The sequence below is a fragment of the Artibeus jamaicensis genome, unplaced genomic scaffold (genome assembly GCF_021234435.1).
Source record: "Artibeus jamaicensis isolate MK-2021 breed Jamaican fruit bat unplaced genomic scaffold, CSHL_Jam_final scaffold_1283, whole genome shotgun sequence".
In the NCBI taxonomy this organism is placed as follows: Eukaryota; Metazoa; Chordata; class Mammalia; order Chiroptera; family Phyllostomidae; genus Artibeus; species Artibeus jamaicensis.
Genome location: NW_026522028.1, coordinates 19,336,310 through 19,356,988, shown reverse-complemented (window position 1 = coordinate 19,356,988; position 20,679 = coordinate 19,336,310). Strand labels below are relative to the sequence as shown.

Genomic DNA, 20,679 nt, shown 5'->3' with positions numbered 1-20,679 from the left:
AACTGTGAGAGTAGTTTAAAAATGTCTAGAAAATGATCATTGAAAGTATTAATTGGAGTTGAACTTGTTTTGAAGTTCAGTGAACTTCAGCATAATATGACATGCCAGATCCGAAGACTCCATTTACCCACTTACATTTAGATCGTCATTTTTTCTAGGTCAGGTGTAAGTGATACTGTTATAAATGGTACTAAGTCACAATTAATGATTTTTTTTATCTTGCAGCAAAAATAGTGATTTTTGATATGCCTTGGATAATGAACGGTGAGTATAGTACTTATACTTTCTAAAAGGAAATGTCTGATTTCCTTTTGTCTTAGCCAATGTAGCCACATTTGTATGGTCATTTTAAAAAGTTTATATTTTGCTTGGTGTATACTCTTAAGAGACTAGAGCTAAAACACTCAAAGGCTATTCCCAAGCAAATTGGGCTAACTTTCAGCCCCTGGGGATATCACTGAGACCAGTGATACCCACTGAGACCCTTAAAAATAGCATTAGGAGACTGAACCACGCAGGCAAAACTATAGTCAGAAGCCTCAGTCTGGCACCCACAGATAGGGTATTTTAAAGAATACAGGCCTTGGCTAGGTTTTCTCATGGGCTTCAGACATTGAGAATGAAGGTAGGATGAATCTGAAATTTGCTTCCAGTCTCTGTAGTCGTATAGCTCTTATGATGGTTATAATAAACGGAACCTCGGTTCTTGAACTTAATTTGTTCTGGAAGGCTGTTCGAGAAGCAATTTGCTTGAAAACAGGATCATTTTTTCCCATTAGAAATATTGTATCTGTATGAAAGAGTTGTCAGGTTGAGAACTAAAAGTTTTGTATAACAACTGAGACATGTTTTCCATGCACGACTTGGTCGAGAACTGAATTAAGATGGGAGAGGTTCGAGAACCGAGGTTTGACTGTGTATTTTTTTGATAAAATTTTAAATTACTAAAAAAACACTAGTAATCAAAAAACTTCTCACAGAGAAAAGCCCAGGACCAAATGGCTTCACTAGTCAATTCTGCCAAACATGTGAAGAAGAAGCAATACCGATCCTTTACAAATTCTTCCCAAAAAAACCAGAAGAGAAACAATTCCTAATTCATTTAATGAGCCAGTATATCCCTAATATCATAAATCACAGGACAACTGTAGACCAGTACCCCTTATGACTACAGATGGACCAACCCTCAATAAAGTACTAACAAACTGATTCTAGCAGTATAAAAGGGATTCTACACCATGACCAAGACAGATTTATCTTAGGAATGCAAAATCGGTTCAACATAAGAAAATCAGTGTTATCTTATTCATAGGCCGAAGGGGGGGGGGACACATGATCGTCTCCATAGACACAGAAAAAAGCATTTCAAAAAATGCAGTACAGTCCCATGACAAACACACTCAAGAAAGTAGGAATAGAAAGCACAAATAGTTGAAACAATTGTGAAGTTAGGTGGACCACCATGCTCCACTCTGGGCTACTACCTTCACTTGTGACACCAGCTGTAAGTTCAGGGGGTTCCCCAAACCACTCTCACTCAGGTTTACCAGAATAACTTACGAAACTCACTGAAAGCTGGTATACTCACAGTTACAGCTGATTACCAAGATAGGATTCAGATTGAAATTAGGGGAAAGAAAAACAGTGGAATCCAGGTAAGCACCAAATGTGGAGCAAGTTCATTGTCCAGCATCAGTATGTGGCAGCGCCCATGGAGTATTGCCAGCCAGGGAAGATCACCCAAACCACAGTGTTCCCAGTTTTCACTGGGTCTCATTACATAGGCCCTGCTGATTTACCACGATGGCTTATCTCCATCTCCAGTCTCCCTAGGGTTCTACTGATTCCATGCGACACAAAGCCCCCACCCTGAGTTGTATTGTTCCGGTGTGACCCAAGGTCCCCAGACAAACAAAGACACTGCTGACAGGCATGAAGATTATCTCCCAGCAGCCAAAGACAAAGGCCAGACATTTCTTGGAAAAAGGTTAACTCTTCGCTACACAGAAGACAATGTCCTCAGCCTGATAAAAGGCATCTTTGTGAGACCTGCATTTATGAAATCCCATAGCTAACATGGAGTAATGCCGACCATATTTGCAGGTGACATAATCTTCTGTATGCAACATTTTAAGGAATAGAAACAAAAAAAAAGACAACCAATCAGCAAGTTCAGCAAGGTGGCACAAAGTCAATACAAAAAATCCATTGTATTTCTATACACTCACAATGAATAATCCAAAAGAGACATTAAGAAAACAATTCAATTTATAATGGTATCACAAAGGATGAAATACTTAGAAGTAAAAGTAGTAACAAGAGTTCAAGACTTATACACTGAAAACTACGAAACACCATTGCAGGAAATTCAAGATTTAGGTAACCAGGCACCTCTTATTCAGGGATTGGAAGACCTAATATTTTTAAGATGACAGTACTTTCTGAATTGATCAACATATTCAATGCAGCCCATGTCAGAGTCCCAGCTGACTTTTTTTTTTTTGACAAACTGACAAGCTTGTCCTTAAATTGAAACAAATGCAAAGGATCCAGAGCAATAAAAGAACAATGGAATTGGAGGACTCACACTCTTGATTTCAAAACTCATTACCATGCTATAGTGATTACGATGTTGTGGTGTGGACATAAGGATAGATACATAAATAAAATAGAATTGAGAGCCCAAAAAGACACTCTGACATTGATGGTTAATTGGTTTTTGACAGTGGTGCCAAGACAATGCAGTGGAGGGAACAATAGTCTTTTTAATACTGGACCAACTGAACATTTCCACTCAAAAGAATGAAGTTGGACCTCCTCCCATCATATACAAAAATATAGGAATTAAAACTACAAAACCCTTATAATAAACCATAGGAGGGAACCTTTATGACCTTCGTTTAGGCAGTGGTTTCTTACATATGGCACCAAAAAACTACAAGTGACAAAAGAAAAAAATATATTTTGGACCTCGTTAAAATTTAAAACTTGTGTGCTCCAAAGAATACCATCAAGAAGGTGAAAACACAGCTCTCGGAATGAAATAAAGTCTTTACGCATCATATATTTGATAAGGGACTTGTGTTTGTAATATATGAATAACTTTTACAATGCAACAATAAAATGACCCAATCAAAAGGGATAAAAGATTTGAATAGACATTTTTTTCTAAAGAAGATACACAAATGGCAGTGAACACATGACAAGATGCTCAACATGAGTCATTAAAGAAATTCATGTCAAAACCACATGAACAAATTTTAGCCCCAAACTGAAGACCTGGTTTAGTGCCAACAGTAAATTAACTGAGAAAGAATGAAAAGAATTTAATAAAGTGACTGTTTTTTTCTTCAGCTGCCTTCAGAATTGTAAAATCCTGGCTTGGCCCAGAAGCAGTGAGTTTGTTGAAGTTTACAAGTAAAAATGAAGTCCAAGACTATGTCAGTGTAGAATACCTGCCTCCCCACATGGGTGGAACTGTAAGTATACCATTTGAAACTTGTTTCTAAAATAAGACTGGGTCATGGCACGTTACGCTGTATTCTTTCCTCAGAGAAAAGGGGAAAGCAATGTCATAGCATCCAAAGAGAGATCACAGATCCCCCAAAAGAGCAAGCAGGGTTACACTTTTCAAGTGTTCCAGTTGTTAGATTGCTATTTTTGAATGCTTCTAACCTGAAAAGTGTTCAGTAAAAAGCAGTATTCAGTAAATCTGCTGCTATCCCAGCCACCCTGTTCCCCACCCCAGTTCCCCTTCTTATATTTCTTTCCAGGGATCTCTATTGCCTGTATAAGCAACTGTCGAGTATATGTAATATACATATAAGCGTATAAGCAGATACAGAGTATATGTAATCCTTCCTTCTACCCATAGTAGAAGTTTCAATACTATTGTGTAGAAGTTTCAATACTATTGTGTATCCCGCTTTTTGCTTTACAACACGCATCACAGATCTTTCCAAATCCACATGCAATGCACAGTCTTACTCTTATTCCTGGCTGCATAGTATCCAGTGTCTAGAGATGAACCATAAATTATTTCATTAATAACCATTAGGTATTTGGTTTCCTTTTGGTGTGTCTTTGGTTTGCTTCTAATTGTTTACTATCAGACAATCTTTTTTTTTAAATTTATTTATTTATCTTTAGAGGGGAAGGGAAGGAGAAAGGGAGAGAAACATCAATGTATGGTTGCCCTTTGCACATCCCCTTCTGGGAACTGGCCTGCAGGGAACCGGCCTGCAACCCAGGCATGTGCCCTGACTGGGAATCGAACCGCAATTGTCTGGTTCGCAGGCCCGAGCTCAATCCACTGAGCTACACCAGCCAGGGTTCTTTTTTTTTTAATTTAAAAGATAATATGTACTCTCAACAGTTTTAGAAATGATTTCACTACTTACAAATAAGAGACCAGGAGTAAATAGGTATGTGTTAAATTCTTAAGACTGTGTAAGAGTGAAACATATTGTGATGTATGACTTTATAAATTGTGAAACCTATAGAATTGTTATGCTTTGGGTTAGCTTGATTAATAATATTTTTATTTGATTTTTATAATCTACCTTGTTTATTGCCCTCCTGGCAAAATTGTACTCAGCCAGAACCAAGGGGATAGCAAGATGAAAAGCTGGTATGTCCTTTGTTATCTTTGATTTTTAAAAAACTTGAACTAATATTTGTAATTTGAAGTTTGCTGCTTTCCTACTCCTGAAGCATTAGAGTCATATTTTAACCTAGAAAAACCTGTGTATGCTTCATTTCAAGTACTACTTTTAGTTCAAAAGGGGATTTGATTTGTCATTTTTATCGTTTTCCCATAGAATTGTTGTATCTTAAAATTGATAGCATTCAGTAAAATTTATGTTTATTTTTAGAGGTATAACAGGTGATTTTGTTTCCCTTCTCTAAGTGGTATATTTCTTCAGGATTGTAGTCAAAATTGTAGTTAAGACTACTATTTTTTCACAATTTTTTTTGTTTTGTTTTCAGAAAGTAATAGTTACATGTGATTTTTTTTTTTAAGAACAGCAGACAATACCAAAGATGGGAACGTGAAACAGTGTAGTGAAAAGTGCATCTCCCTCCCCAGGTTGCCACTCACTGCTTTTGTCTGGAGGCTGCGCTTTCCTGGAGTGCGCACTCCTTCCAGAGACACTGTTCTGTTGTACTGTTTTACACAGTGGTCCCATACCATATATATAATGTTGTGTTTTTTACAGCATTTATTTTTAGCTTATACCATATTGATTCACAGAGATCGACCCAATTCATTAAGCCCTTGCAGGACATTCCACTGTGTAGGTGTAACGTAACTTATTTAATCCATTCTCTCTTAAAGGTACATTACTTATTTTCTAATCTTTTGCCATTACTAATAGTGCTGCAGTAATTATCTTGTAAATAACTCTTGGTGCACGGGTATATGTCTAGAAGTAAAATCATCAGGTCAGTGGGTATGTCTAGTGTTTAATTTCCATAACTGTTGCCAATTTCCCTCTTAAAGAGATTGTGTCCATTTACCAATAGCACATGAAAAGGCTGGAACCCCATTCTTGCCAACACTGTGTATTCTCATGTTTGACAGTCCCAGGGGGAAAATATTTCATGACAGTATTGATTTGCATTTCTTTTGTTGTGAGTGATGCTGAGCATGTTTTAATGATGTAAAAGGCAGTCTTCGTTGTTTCAATGAACTGTGTCATTCCTATATTCCTTGTTGTGTTGTGTTATTCTTTCCTTGTTGATTTGTGTATATTAACAAAAGCTGTCTTTTGTTTCTGATATGTGTGATGCATATTTTCCCAGTTTATAGCCTTTTTAGGAAAATGTGCCCAATTTTTATCAGTATTTGCATGCTTTCTAGGTTTTGTGCTATGGTTAGAAAGGCTATCCCTGCTTAGGTTTTTTTTTAAAATTTTTTTAAAAGATTGTATTTATTTTTAGAGAGGGGAAGGGAAGAAGGAGAGGGAGAGAATCATTAATGTGTGGCTGCCTCTCACATGCCCCCCCACTGAGGACCTGGCCTGCAACCCAGGCATGTGCCCTGACTGGGAATCAAACTGGCGACCCTTAGGTTCACAGGCTGACATTCAATACATTGAGCCACACCAGCCAGGGCAGGCTGTATTTTTCTTTTTTAATCCTCCTGTGTGTTGTTCTGGACCTTACATAGTTTTAAAAAATAAATTCACATACTTGCAGGCATCTTAAAGCTTTCATCCACCCGAAATTCTTTTTGGTGTAAAGAATGAGCTAAAGATCCAGCTTGGTTGTTTCCACAGATGGCTGGCCAGTTGTCCCTCACCACTGATTGCTTTTTCCCTTTTGGTTAAGTCCCACCGTCCAATTCAGTCAGTTTTCTTGGCTAAAGGATTGGATTTCAGTTTTACTGAGACAGTTGTTTTTCTGCCCACCCTTTAGCAGGCTGACCCTAAATTCTTTTCTTCTAGGATCCTTTCAAGTACAGCTATCCGCCACTAGTCGATGATGACTTTCAGACGCCACTGTGTGAAAACGGGCCTATTGCCAGTGAGGATGAAGCTTCAAGTAAGGAAGACATAGAAAGTGATGGCAAAGACACCTTGGAAACAATTTCCAATGAGGAACAAACATCACTTCTGAAAAAGGTGACTTTGAGCATAAAGTGAAATTGAGTCGAAAACTGTAACCTAGCCCCTGTTCTAATAGCTTGCTATGTAATTGGAGGTAATTCTCTTACCTGTCCGTCCTTCTGCATCTTTGCGCGTAAAAAGAAAAGAGGGCTCAGGTGGGCCGACTCCAGTTTTGTATGAGAATTGGCAAAATGCACCTGGAAGGAATTGTTTTTCCTAAAATATTTCTCTTTATCTGAAATAAAAGTCATTAAAACATTGCCTCAATATGCTTCCTCTCTGTTTCATATTTTAAAAAGCACTTAGTTGTCATGTTGTAATTGGGGCCTTGATAGATAAATACATTATCATTACAACAAATTGAAAGACTCTTAAGGGGGATGGAGGGACCATGTTCTATTTTCCACAGTGACATTTATAGTAGGCGCTCAATTATGTTGATGTAAAGTTAATATATATTAAATATATAATTGAGATACAATAAAGCTATGTTAAAGGTTATCATTTGGATGGATTCAATATAATGTGTACTTTCATCCTAATGACCTACCCAACCGTCAAGTATGAGACTAAATTTCTTTATCTTTTCTTTCTTCCCGATTTCTTTTGTCTTTAGATAAACCTAAGCGAACCTACTTCCAAAGCAGAAGAAAATGAAAAAGTTGATTCCAAGATAAAAGCTTTCAAGAAACCATTGAGTGTGTTTAAAGGACCCTTACTACACATCAGGTATTAGTGGGAGATTTTATTAGCTCTGCTTTTGTAACATATTTTCATCATCTTGAAGGGAACTGCAAAGTAAGGAAACTTCTATACGGTTTTTGAAACTGGAGAAACCCAAAATTCAGAGTTATCCGAAGACTCGCCTTAGTTTTCCAGACATCGTAGATATTTTTAGCCACCTTTCTGTTATTTATTCTGTGGAGTGTGTTTAAAAGGCCCTCATACCGTATCAGGTAATAAAAGTGAATATTCATATATTAGCAGTTAATGTGAATGGCATGTATTTTTCTCAGCTGACTGATACTGTCAGACTTGCACAAGTTCAAAGATGCCAGAAACAACACTGAAATGTAGGTATTTACCCATTTGACTTTCCAAAAGCTGGATCAGAAAAATTGGAGTTTTTTTTCCTGAGGCCAAATTTGAGCTCATCTCTATTGTTTCTAGGTTATACAATTCAAAAGATGCAGGATTGTTTATCATGACATAAAGAGCTCTTTCTCACTAATGATGCTTTTGGTTGGTAAATCTGTCTAGCCTTATGCTAATATTGCCCCTCCATCTTTCTTTAATGAGGAGCTACTATCACATTTCCTATGCCTGTACGTGAAACCTTCTGTGTAACTGTTTTAGGTATGTCTGTTATGAATATGGCCAAAGTTTTAAAAACTGAATCTGAGACTGTCTCATTGACAAGATTAGTGTGTTACAACATGTCTTGATTACTGTTACATTTGGGTTTGTTGTGTGCATGAGAGGGTGAGAGAGAGAGAGAGAGAGAGGCAGAAAGGGTGGGGGGAGAGAAGCAGAAATGCACATGCGTGTTGTTTTCCATGGTGTTTCTTTGCCATTTTCCCTCTTTGGAGTTTGTTCCCCATTTGTCCTTCAACTGGTTTGGAAGTTACACCTCTGTTTTTTCACCGGAGGCCTGTCAAAAATGTAGGTCCTGGGTTATAAATATCAAGGTAGGGCCAGAAGAGCCTGGCAGGGAGAAAGCCGAAATAGAACTTGGGGCTCTGCCATTCTCTGCCTCCTCCCCAGGAAAATCACGCGCCTGAGGACCCAGCCTGGGTCTGCCTCCCTGGAGCCTCTCACGGTTACTGAGCTGGTTACTGAGAGCGGATCTGAGATCCAAAGCTGCCCTGTCTTTTCTGAGGCACATTTCAGATCGAGTCCAAAAAGAAAACCCAGCAACCCTTCTCCATTTACTGACTTCTCCAAAGCTGGGCAAAAGCCTCCTGGGACAGCGCTTCCTTGAACATGTGCGTTCTCTAGATGAATAAACATCTCTGATAGGGGCACATTGCAGAGCTATATGACGAATTCACCCTTTTATCTAAAAACAAAAACATTCCCCATTGTTTGCAGGCACCTGATGCAATTTGGCCAGTGGTTAACTAAACTAAACAAACTTTGCTGAAGTCTTTGTTGTTTTCATTTTAGGTCACAGGCATTACAGAGGTCAAGAATAGTAAAATTTGCATTTTGAGACACTCTGATTTTACTGCTCGACAAGTTCTTCCTGCACTTCTCACCCCAGATATTTTTATTTCTGTTTCTTCTTCCCTATTACAAAGAAAAAGCCCGTATTAGTAAGAAATGATTCCGTTACTTGAATACATCTCTAATGATCTTCCTTCTTAAATTATGCTGTTCTCGGTTGGTGTATAAGAATACGGCCCATTGTAATCTCTTTGTAATTAGATGAAGCTAAAGCAGCAATTCTCTCTGCTTTGATTATTATCTATAACCTAAAGAGTTTAAGTAAATGTACCTTAAGTTGGAGCTAATTATGGGACTAATGCATAATCTTCCTAGTTCTCTTTCTCTCTGTTCCTTCTTATTTTGCTTTTGATCTTGGGAAAAACATAGGACTTTTTAAATACCATACATTGAATCAGTAAGATTAAAATACAAAATATATTAGATAATTATTTTGTAATCTTCTTTTTGATAAAATGCCTTTATACCAATGTGCATAAAATATTAACCAAATGTTTTTCTTCAAGCTAGATCAAAATTGTCACGTATTCTGAGTAATGCAAATGCTTTATGTTTTTTTCATCACTTAGCCCAGCAGAAGAACTGTATTTTGGAAGTGCAGAATCTGGAGAGAAGAAAACTTTAATAGTGTTGACAAATGTAACCAAAAACGTAGTGGCATTTAAGGTACATTTCTGAAAGATGGGATAAATTATGTGTGAAAATTTGACATGGCAAGTGATTTTAGACATTTTCATTGAAAGGGTGATCATTTTGAACTTGCACAATGGCTTCATTTATAATCTTTTCATGTTATATTGCCTTCTAGTTCTACCCATGTGGGATAGCTTATCTGAAATTTTTCCTGGGATCTATATTTTAATATTTTATTTGCAGTAATAGGCTAATGCATAAATTAATCCCAGGATTTAACATCTGTTGTAAATAAGAAACCCACGGAAAATCATTCTTCATTACATGAATAATTCTTAATAACAGTAAAAAATAAAACTATAAAATCAAATATGCATTTTCTTCCCAGTGTAGCATATTCAGTGGTACTAGTTTATACTGGGTACTCACCTGATACTGAGCATCACTAGTTAGAAGACCGAGTCCATCACCACCCCATATTATAGGCATTGCTTCCTTAAACCATCCATTGAATTTAAATTTAACCACTAGGATGTCTGGATACCATTTAATTATCTGCTGTTCTTTAAATTTCTGTACAGTATTGTAACATGTACAGTTTTTTTAATTTGCCTTCTGAAATTCAGGTGCTTAGCAGATGATATTTCACAGAAACAGAGTAATTATTTTATTTAAGAGGAAGGCTAAGTGACAATTGGCCTTAAAAGATGAGTAAATATTCTTTAATTAGCTTGAGACGCTTTTTTCCTAGTGGCGGGGAAAAATACATTCTGTGCATAATCACCGAAGTTTATCAGTTTGGGTGATTATTAACTGCTGGTTTTGTTAAAACCCTTTTTAAGCCATTTCCCCCCAGAAGCATCAAGGTTACCATGTGACTGCTGTGTTTATACACAGGTGCGAACAACTGCTCCGGAAAAATACAGAGTCAAGCCGAGCAACAGCAGCTGTGACCCTGGTGCATCGGTGGATATCGTTGTGTCCCCCCACGGGGGTGAGTTGTCACGTGACGAGAGCCACTGCACTGTGGGCATTATTTTCCCATATGTAAAAGGAGATAGGCAAATGGTCTCTAAAGTCCTTCCCACCATTAAATAAGCTTTCATTGTTCTTGAACGCGTAAAATTGTTGAAACGGATGTCAGTTGAAATCAAACCCCAAAAAGGAAGTCCTCCTTTTTAGAACTTTTTTGTTAAGGTAGTTCCATAGCCTTATCTCTAATTTTTCTTCTAGAATACTGCCTCAGGCCACATATCTAATCCATTGTCGAGATTCCTGTTTACATAATAAGCTGCCCTTTTGGAATGCAGGTTTAACCGTGTCTGCCCAGGACCGGTTTCTGATAATGGCTGCAGAAATGGAGCAGTCGTCAGGCACGGGCCCGGCGGAATTGACTCAGTTCTGGAAAGAAGTCCCCAGGAACAAAGTGATGGAGCACAGGTATAGTGTCTACTCACAGGCATCCCAATGCGCTGGGGAGAATGAGAGAGAGAAAGGTGCCTACATGGGCTAGGCAGGCATAGTTTCCTTCTAGAGTTTGGCAGACACCAAGGCACGTAGTAAGGGCCAAGTTCTGCGAGGCTGTGGAAGTGAGTTTCATTCTCTCCGGGAAGGAGGAGGCCTGGAGTTTCTCAAGGTGGTTGCTGACAACAGACGTTGGCTTTCAGGCCAGTGCAAGAATCTGGATGTGTCACAACACAGATCTTGTCTGATAACTACAGTACAGTCAATGGGTGGGAAGAATATGACTCAGCAGCCCATCAAGGGCCCTGTGGGTAGGCACAGAGTGAGCACTGATCTTTCTAACTCTTCTCTAAATTGCGTAGACTCCTTGTGAAAGCAGAGGTGAGAAGAGCCTTGTAATTTCATCTTGCTAAGGAAGTCCCTAATGCTAGGGACATCACCATATCCCTCTGTCCTCCTTTCAATGTGGTCTTTCCATAAACACAGTGAGACAATTGTTTGGGATGACAGCACCCTAAAAATGTTTTTCAAACACAGAAAAATTTCCAATGGAAAGGATCTGTCACCTGCCATTGATGAGTAGGCTCTTACATTAATCTCAATAGCAACTCACACCAGTAAGCCTTTTTATGGCTTAAACATGGACGCAAGAGGTATCCCAAAAGAGGGGTCACCAGATACAGTCCTCACAAGATCAGAAAGTTCACTCCCAGGGTTAGCATTGGAAAGCCAACTTGCATTGTCTCAGGCCATAAAAAACGGTCTAGTGCAAACATGTCTCCAGTTTCCCAAAAGAAAGTGAGATGCCTCCAGTCACAGACTCACTAATCTGCACGAGGCGGCTGCTCACTGGAGTGGGCCTTTTCCAGCACTTACAAGGCAAGGAAGGGTGAAACAACAAAGGCCCATGTGGACTGGGACCTCTGATGACAAACTCCCCTGGAACTGGCACGGTCAGACAAAAAAAAAAAAGAAGCTGCTTGTCACTTTATGTCTTGGATCTCCGAGCTATTCAGCTGGCTGCCACATGCTTATATCTCTCCAGAGAAAATATTCTTACTGGTCCCAAAGCCAAGGTCTCCAGACATAGCACTAGACCAAAGGAACACCTCATTATGCCTATGATTCTTCTCCTTCTGACAAATGAAAAGAAAACGGTGAGCATCTCTGGCAGGAAAGCGGATCAGTGAAAAACAAGAGCACTCAACGAAAATCTCTCCCCAAATCACTGGACCCCGCGAGAACTAGTTCGCACAAATATTTCTCTTTCTAATCTAAATTTGAAAAGAGGGCACAAGGACCTTCCCCTCTCAGCCTGGCACTGGAGTGACATCTGGGAGAGCTGACTTGGGTGAGAATTCTTACCGCTGCACCAGCTTCTGCTGACTTTCCAGGATCCAGCCTGCAGGCTCCCAAGCCAGTGTGGCATCTGAGCAGGTCCCATAGTCGCTCACCAAACTGTAGGGAAGGGAACATAATTTTGCTTTACCCTTCAACCTTTTTGGCTGAGTCTCCTCCCCACCAGTCGAAGATAGACAACAGGAGAAAAACAGAAGTTTAAAACATGTATATTGTCCTGTATGCATGGGAGGGACCCAGAGACAGTAAAACTCCCCCACATGGCCCAAGCTCCCACCTTCAGTACCATCCCCACCTAAAGATACACGTGCTGGGGTAAAGTAGCCAGAGATGGGGGCTATCAAGGAAAGCACAGCAGACAAGAGTAAGGCCCTTAGGTAGACTTGGGTCAATGCTTTCTCCGTCGATAAGAATTTCTAGAGGTTTAGTCTTCTTTCTGGTACAGGGAGGGAGAGAGCCTGAAAAATGGACATTTCCCTTATAAATGTAACTCTTTCTTACAAAAGGGGAACTCCCTGGTTTTCAGAGCGTTTCTGGTGTCTGCTGTTTCTTTAGTAAAAAACAGCTCAAAACATTTTGGGGCGGTGAATTTTGTCCACTTCAAAGATAAAAATATGCACTGAGCTGCCACCTTTGCTGAATCCGGGGGGAGGAAGGAGTATTTTCACCTTTGTTACATATACTTCTTATGGGGGGGTTCCTAGGCTATAGTTTACTTTATTAAAATTAAAAATTTTAAGGAGTTATGTTTCCTTTGGATTGTCATAGGTTAAGATGCCACATTGTTGAAAACAGTAAACCAAACACTCTCACCTTAAAAGACGGTGCTTTTAACATGTCAGATAAAACCAGTGAAGATATGTGTCTACAAGTAAGTGCTTGTTCTGCCTCATACATGTTGTTCATGCTAATTAACAGTAGAAATCCATCTTTCCCACTGCCAGTAAAGACCTCCGGCATAGGCATAACAGAAGCGCTCTCTTCTTTGTGAAGGGACGCCAAGTCAGAAATGGTAAGCTGTGAGTTACTTTTGGAGATGTAACATTTTTAAAACTCTGGCCATTTTAATGTGAACTAGGAACCATGTTGCAAAGCGCATGGTGCTTTGGGGAGGAATCAAAGAATTCGACCTCATGGAAAAGGTACCACGTAGTGCATTTAAATTCAAAAAAGGCGGAGGGCGAAAGGCTCTCCCTTTCAGTAGCTGGTTTTGGTACTTCCAGGAAGTGATTGCTTTGCTCCTTTCTCAACTAAAAATTAGATCTTTTCAAAATGCGAGTCAGCAGATGCGCATCTGTTCGCCAAACGGATCTAATTCCTCATTGCGTTTCCAGCTACCAGTCTGCAGAGTAGATGGACCCCATCCTGTAAATGTGTGGGTTTCTTATATTCCTGTTTGTTATTCACGTGATTAATGTACAGTTGATTGATAAAAATCTTTCATCCTTTTTTCCCTGTTTAGCTCAATCGTTTACTAGAAAGCAATAGGAAGCTTGAAGACCAAGTTCAGCGTTGTATCTGGTTCCAGCAGCTGCTGCTTTCCTTAACAGTGCTCTTGCTTGCTTTTGTCACCTCTCTCTTCTATTTGCTGTACAGTTAAAGAAGTGGTGCTCCGTAGGGCACGCGCGGCTCTTTCATCCATTAGGTGGAAAAAGGGAGGCCCAGACCTTCACCACGCTACTAACAGTGTCACATACCTGTGCTTCCTAAAAGGAAATGTGTGGCAGTTTAGAGGGGAACAGATACATGTCTGGACAATAAACTGGTAAAATAAAGAAACACTGAAGAAACTGATAAGAGTATATAGCTAGTTAGTCAAACAGATAAAGGCCTATCCATTGTGTAAATTCATCGTGTAGATCTAACTTATTTTTTCCTTTTGATTCGAAGACTTCAAAGCTTAAGTTTCATCATGTGAATATACAGAACTGAAAAGTGTAACATGCTTTGTTGCAGCAAAAAAAAAATGTAATCTGCTTTTTTATGACATGATTATTAGAGCTGAGCCAACTTACTAGCTTTTCTATACCGTGTATATAGAACATGTATATTGGGGGAAAACATGCAGAGTAATTTCTGTAATCATGACTTTGTAATTTTGAGAATTACTTCCAGATGCTAGTCAATAATCTTTTGGAATGTAAAACTATTTAATGCCAAACAACCTTTTGCCTTTGTTTCTTATCTGTCTTCCTTAACAGCCTGCCTTTTTTATTAACCTTGGACTTTTTTATGAACACTCAATGAGGTAGAATTTGGAAGGCTAAGTTCGGTTGGATTTTCCTTGTTACACTCTTTCATGTTGTGCACCGTGTCTGGCCCCTGACCTGTTCGCCTCATTTATTTAAAGACCTGATCGTCCTCTATTGCACTCTCTTCGCCCTGTGTTCTTAAATGAAAGGACTTAGGATAAAAATTTTTGGAAAGTTAGTGTCTGAGACTCATAGCGGTATAATTCTGTCCCATTTCCGTTCTTGTTCAAGTCAGCCATGAAGAGGGAACTTGACAAAAGACTGGAGTATCTATGAGGAAGGGAAGATCAAAAGTCAAGTGTCAGTTCTCCCTTTAAGAGTGAAAAAAATAACTCATGATCAATTGTAAAACCTTCGGGCCAGGGCCAAGGGGCGTGCCTGATGTTCTGCCTTCTTCACAGCAATACCCAGGAGGGGTCCCGGATTCCTAAACAGAAACTCCTTGCCAGGAGCAGCAGAGGCTGCTGGATTAGTTTGTTCTCATTAACATGACCGTTTTCGGTCCACGCGGGTTCACACCTAAAACCTGCTTCATATGAAAGAGAAACAGTCTGCCTGTAAAGTGAATTTTGCGTTTTGATTGAGCCGTGTTTGGAGATTTTCTCTGTATTCTGAAATGTAGTTGCTGGTGGCTTTCATCTGCAGAAGTTGATGATTCCAAAACTCAGTTATGAAGAAGCATATAATAGAGTCCCTTCAAAACTGGCCTATGAAATCAAACCTTAAAAGGACACTGGTCTGATACTTGGTCTTAACTTGGGTTTTTCTGTTTCAGTTTGCCAACTCCAGACGTGAAAGTGACTGCAGTCCGCCCTAAGTACTATCCATAGTACCCCTCTGTGTCTGTGCACAGCATTTTCCCTTACATGTTAGATTCCTGGCTTTAATATAATGTAATCCCAAAATGTACGCCTTTGGTTCCTCGGCCAAAAAATGAGGAAATAATTAGTCAAAACTGGAAATGCACTGTCCTAACAGTGTCCCTTTAATGTTTCATATAAAAACTACATTGACTAACACGTGCTTCCCCAACGTCTGGGCAGTTGAATTTATTTAATAACATATCTTGTTAACATTCGTGTGTCTGTTCAATGTGACTACGCAAAAGTACAGAAAATTCACTATAAAATCAAAGGCGCCTAAACTTCTGTACGTGTATTGATTAATCACTATATTTCCATTTGATTTTATTCTGTCTTCCTTTTATTGAAATACATTTGTATGATGATTTTTGGTAAATAATCTGTAATTACTTTATTTTGAATCAAATCATTATGTTTTTATGACCAAATGACCAAGAACCAACATATAGGTTTAGATTGTTTTCACTTGAGGATGGAAATGAATCGATTTGTGCATGAACACATTCATGAGATAGCATTAGTTTGATCTGCAAGTAGCCTAAAACTGCAATTGCTGGTAAATCTAGCCTCAAATTTCATAATAATAGCATAACTTTTTATATCTTGCCATTAATTTTGACTGGGTTTAATAGCACTTTATTGTACTATTGCAAAAAATATATTCCTAGAATTGTTGTCAGTGTAATTTCTCTAATGTTCTGGTGCTTTTCATATATTTTCAGTATTTTTATTACTATATTGGTATTTTCTTTGTATAAATTGATCAAAAGAACATGTTTTCTATTTTAATATGTTTTAGAAAAATAATTGCATTTATGAAATAAATATCATCAGGAAAAATCTCTGGTCTCTCATTGATAAAGCATCTCAAAACCAGTGTTCAGGCTCACTCTGACCTTTCCAAGATTACATTCATTTCTTTTAGACTTGCTTTGGTAAGGACAGCTCCAAACACTTCCAAAGATGCAATTATGTTCACTCACAGGTGACCTGTCCTTAGTGTGTCCCTCTTCCTGGCCCAGGTCAGGGTCTGGCTGCTGTTCACTGAAGCTCTGATTTCCTCGGACTTAGCATTGGACTGGGGGGCTGGGGGCTCCATGGGGAAGCAGGGAGGGGCCCAAGGGGCAGCCGTTGCTCCTCTGAAACAAATAGGACGTGTTTATCTTCTAAACAGAAGAAGAAGTAGAGATACAAAGCCGTCAGAGAAAATTAAAATGGAGCTGTGAAGACTAGAGTAACCTAACATGAGGTACCACATCTGCTGTGGCGGGTGCGGTCTCCTTTCCTAAAAGACAGTTTTTGAGGAAACAGAACAGCTGCCGGGACTATTCCAACTGGGAAAGCTCCAGTCACTTTCCCACAATTGGCAGCTCTTTCTCTCTTGATTTTCGCCAGCAGCCCAAGGTGTGCTGATGTCACAACACCATGGGACCTCAGAGGCATAGGGCTGCCCTTCTCTCCCCGGCCCAAGAGGACAGAAAGGAAATTCTCCCAACCGATCCAACTGAGCCAATCAATGGTGGTTAGGAGTGAGGGCTCCGACGTAAGACTGCCTGCCACTTGCTCTCTGTGTGACTTGGGAACATGAGTGACTTCTTGCAGCCTCTGTCTCCTTGTCCCCGAGTGAATCTGATAAGCATAGTACTGCTTCATGGGACAGATGGAAGCGTGACAGGACATAGTGCATTAAAGCAGCCCTTAATGGGCTGGAAAAGGTTGGCCTTGCTCTGCTGCTGTTTCCTCCACCTCATTCCAGCCCAGCATCCCAGAACTTTCTCTCTCGACTTGATCTCCCTCCTCATCCCACCTCATTCAAAGACAAACCTCAGTTCTCCAAACGCCACCCTGCTTTGTACTCCCTACCTCGCCTTCCTAACACCTCACTCTTAATTCTGCCGCCTAGGCCAAGGGACACACCTAAGATGCTGTCAATGCTCGGCCACCTTGACTCCTGTGAAGGAGGATCCCTTCCAGTCTGAGGAAGATGCGCTCAGATGTTTTCTTCCCATTATAACCACAACCCCTTCAAAACACCATACACGTGGAATTGATCTCGCAACATTCCCTATAACTGTTTCCCCTTGAGTTTTGTAACAATTCAATTAAAATATCACATAAGCCATAGGATCTTTCACATCTTCATAATAGTTTTGTCTTACGGTGAGTAAAATGACCTCCCTGTAATGTTCAAACATTTTCTCCCTTTCTCTACCCTACTCATCATGTGCCCTACCATGCAAAGTATGACTGATCTCTTGCACATTTAAATATGTGACAACTGGGGCCTGGCTGGTGTGGCTCAGTGGATTGAATACCAGCCTAAAAACCAACGGGTCACCAGTTTGAATCCCAGTCAGGCCACATGCCTGGGTTGCGGGCCTGGTCCCCAGTAGGGGGCGTGCAAGAGGCAACCACACATTGACATTGCTTTCCCTCCTTTCCCCTCTAAAAGTAAACAAAATCTTTAAAAATTTTTGACAATTGGTTCAACTGGCAAGAATAAAGAGGAACAGTTCCCTGACCCTTAGGAACAAGATATGCACATAGTTTAAGTCCTTCTAGAGAGCATTTGAGTGTCCTTGAAACTGTACTAGTTTGTCCTGAAAATTCTGGGAATACATTATGATGTGTTTTACACATAAGGAATCCAAGTGCCTGAGAAATAATTTTCTTTCCCAAGGTCACATGGCCAGTTGGTTTCAGAGCAAAGAGTTGAACTAGTTCTGCAAGTCCAATACTTGTCTGTTACAAGCAACCACAGCGGCCACGTCTAAATTAAAGGTTTAAGTGTTGAAAGGACAGGTCAGAGAGCTTTACCTTCACTGAACAGCAGAAGAGAAGACAGACACAGGTTTCAACTTCACAGGTCCATGTATACATGGATTTTTTTCAACAAATATTTATTTTCAGGGCAAGGGAAGGAGGGAGAAAGAGAGGGAGAGAAGCATCAATGTCTGAGAGCTACATCGATCCCGTGCCCCTAACTGGGAACCTGGCCCGCAAGCCAGGCATGCGCCCTGACCAGGAATCAAACCGGCGACCGTTCACTTCACAGGTCATTATTCAATCTACTGAGCCACACCAGCCAGGGCTGTAATATATTTTTTTGTTCCTTGTGATTTTCTTAACATTTTCTTTCCTCTAGCTTACTTTATTGTAAGAGTATAGTATGTAATTATATAACACAACGTACGTGTTCATCGACTATGAATGTTATCTGCCAGGCTTCCAGTCAACAGCAGGCTATTAGTAGCTAAGTTTTGAGGGAGTGAAAATGATACACCAGTTGCCAACGGTGGGAGGGGTTCACACCCCTAACCTTGAGATGTAGAAGTGACAAAATACAGTATTTACACTCAAGACCCGTGGCCAGAAAATAAGTGGGTTCGTATTCTAAGCTACAGATAGATCTTACTTTCAAAAAGTTTTGAAACATTACGGGCTCATTTACTGTTTTCTTCAACGGGGAATTGGGTGTGCAGCATTGACCTTCTGAGAAGTTTATTCATCACCACAGCAGGACACATAGTAGGGTGTGCTGTTGATATGGGAAACTTTGAAAAACCTCTGTTTAACCTTTATTTGCCCAGGCCCCAGGCGCCTTAGGAAGAATGATGGGGCTGTCTGGGATAAGTAAACAACGGTGCATTAGCTAGGACTAAGATTAACACCCCTGCTGTTAAAAACTGACCTTTGAATTTAGCCTTTGTCCTCTGCTTCTGCCCCATAGCTAGAACTAACTTCTGCATTCCGCTTCTGTATCCCGCTTTGCTACGTAGACAAGAAGACCCTGTAAACTATAAAAACCCCAAGAATCCTTTGTTTGGGGCTCAGAATTTGGAAATTGACTCCTCTCCGCCCGTGCACGTTAAAATAAACCTCGTACTCCAGAAACCCTGGGTGTCTGGTTGCTTCATTTTCCTGCAACACTGTTACTAGTCTGTCATCAGTCTAGCCATGTACCAGAAATTGGTGTGTATAATGCACGCCCGCGTGTTTGTGCGCACTGTACATGAGCCCCACTATTATACTCATGGTAGGTAGTCATTATACCCATGTATAATGTGCATGCTGACTTTTCCCTCAAAAATCTGGGCAAAAACACTGCACATTATACACAGCAAAATACGGTACTCACTAAAATCAGAGCATACATGGTTTTTTTGTTGCCTTGCAACAAACCAGTGCAAATGCAGCATCTTAAAACACAAATTTCAATTTGTGTGGGTTGACCCCGAACATGTCTGGACTCTCTGCCCAAGGTCGCACAGGACTGAAATCAGGCTTTCAGCCACCTGCATCCTCCCTGAAGCCACAAGGGGATAAAGATCCACTGTCCACTGCCAGTGCCTTCAGGTTGTTGGCAGAATTTCTCTACTTGTGGCTGTTGCACTAAGGCCCTCAATTCCTTGCTGGCTATTAGCCAGGGACTGCTCTTGGCTCCTAAAGGTCACTGCCAGGTCCTGGCTATGTGGACTCTTTCACCATCAGTTCACCAAATGGCTATTCCTACTTGAAATCTCTTTCAGGAAGGACCCAATTCTGTTGACCTGGTAGGGTCGGGCCAACCCAGAACAATCCTCTTTCTGATGAACTCCAAGGTAACGGATTAGGAGCCTTAATTACATCTGCTGTGCAAAATCCCTTCTGCTGCATAAGCTAACCTGAATCATGGGAGTGCGACCCCATCCCATTCACTAGCTGTGGTCGCTCCTCAAAAGGAGAGAGTTAGGCATGGTGTTGGGTGGACCTGCAAGCTCACACAACCCAGTATCTCCATTTTACAGACTGGGAACCAGAGGGTTAGAGGACTGGTCCGGACTTTTTGCCCAATCTAAATTCCTGCTTGGAATTCACAAATGTCCTCCACAGGACAGGAAGTAGCCCACGATGTCTATGTTCAGCACCAAACGACAGGCATGCTGGTCACTATGCCTCTATCGCAGTTAAGTCTCACATCTCAATGTGCACAGGTGTTCAAACTTATAAACTATCAATGAGAAGTATGTCAGCACTATTTTCACAATTTATTTAAATCATAAAGATCCCTTCAGGCCTGGCTGGTATAGCTCAGTGGATTGAGCATGGACCTGTGAAGCAAAGGATTGCGGTTCAATTCCCAGTCAGAGCACATGCCTGGGTTACAGGCCAGTTTTCAGCAGGAGACACACAAGAGGCAACCATACATTGATATATCTCTCCTTCTGTCCTTTTCTTCCACTCTAAAGATAAATAAATAAAATATTTTTTAAAATCTCACTAGTTTATTGC

General features: G+C 40.2%; 1 protein-coding gene across 3 annotated transcripts in view; it reads left to right on the top strand.

Annotated features, from left to right (window-relative positions):
* The window catches only part of MOSPD2 (motile sperm domain containing 2), a 41,295-nt gene extending 25,036 nt beyond the window's left edge, over nt 1-16,259 (top strand). Inside the window, exons 7-15 of one of the 3 annotated variants that reach the window (XM_037157476.2) lie at nt 226-264; nt 3,355-3,479; nt 6,450-6,626; nt 7,228-7,340; nt 9,407-9,503; nt 10,368-10,464; nt 10,781-10,910; nt 13,062-13,164; nt 13,756-16,259. In XM_037157476.2, coding sequence (XP_037013371.2) covers nt 226-264; nt 3,355-3,479; nt 6,450-6,626; nt 7,228-7,340; nt 9,407-9,503; nt 10,368-10,464; nt 10,781-10,910; nt 13,062-13,164; nt 13,756-13,893 — 1,019 coding nt within the window. In that variant the 3' untranslated portion in view covers nt 13,894-16,259. The remainder of the gene's footprint in view (nt 1-225; nt 265-3,354; nt 3,480-6,449; nt 6,627-7,227; nt 7,341-9,406; nt 9,504-10,367; nt 10,465-10,780; nt 10,911-13,061; nt 13,165-13,755) is intronic. The other 2 variants (XM_037157478.2, XM_037157479.2) reach the window with 2 other exon arrangements.
* Nucleotides 16,260-20,679: the final 4,420 nt, after the last annotated feature.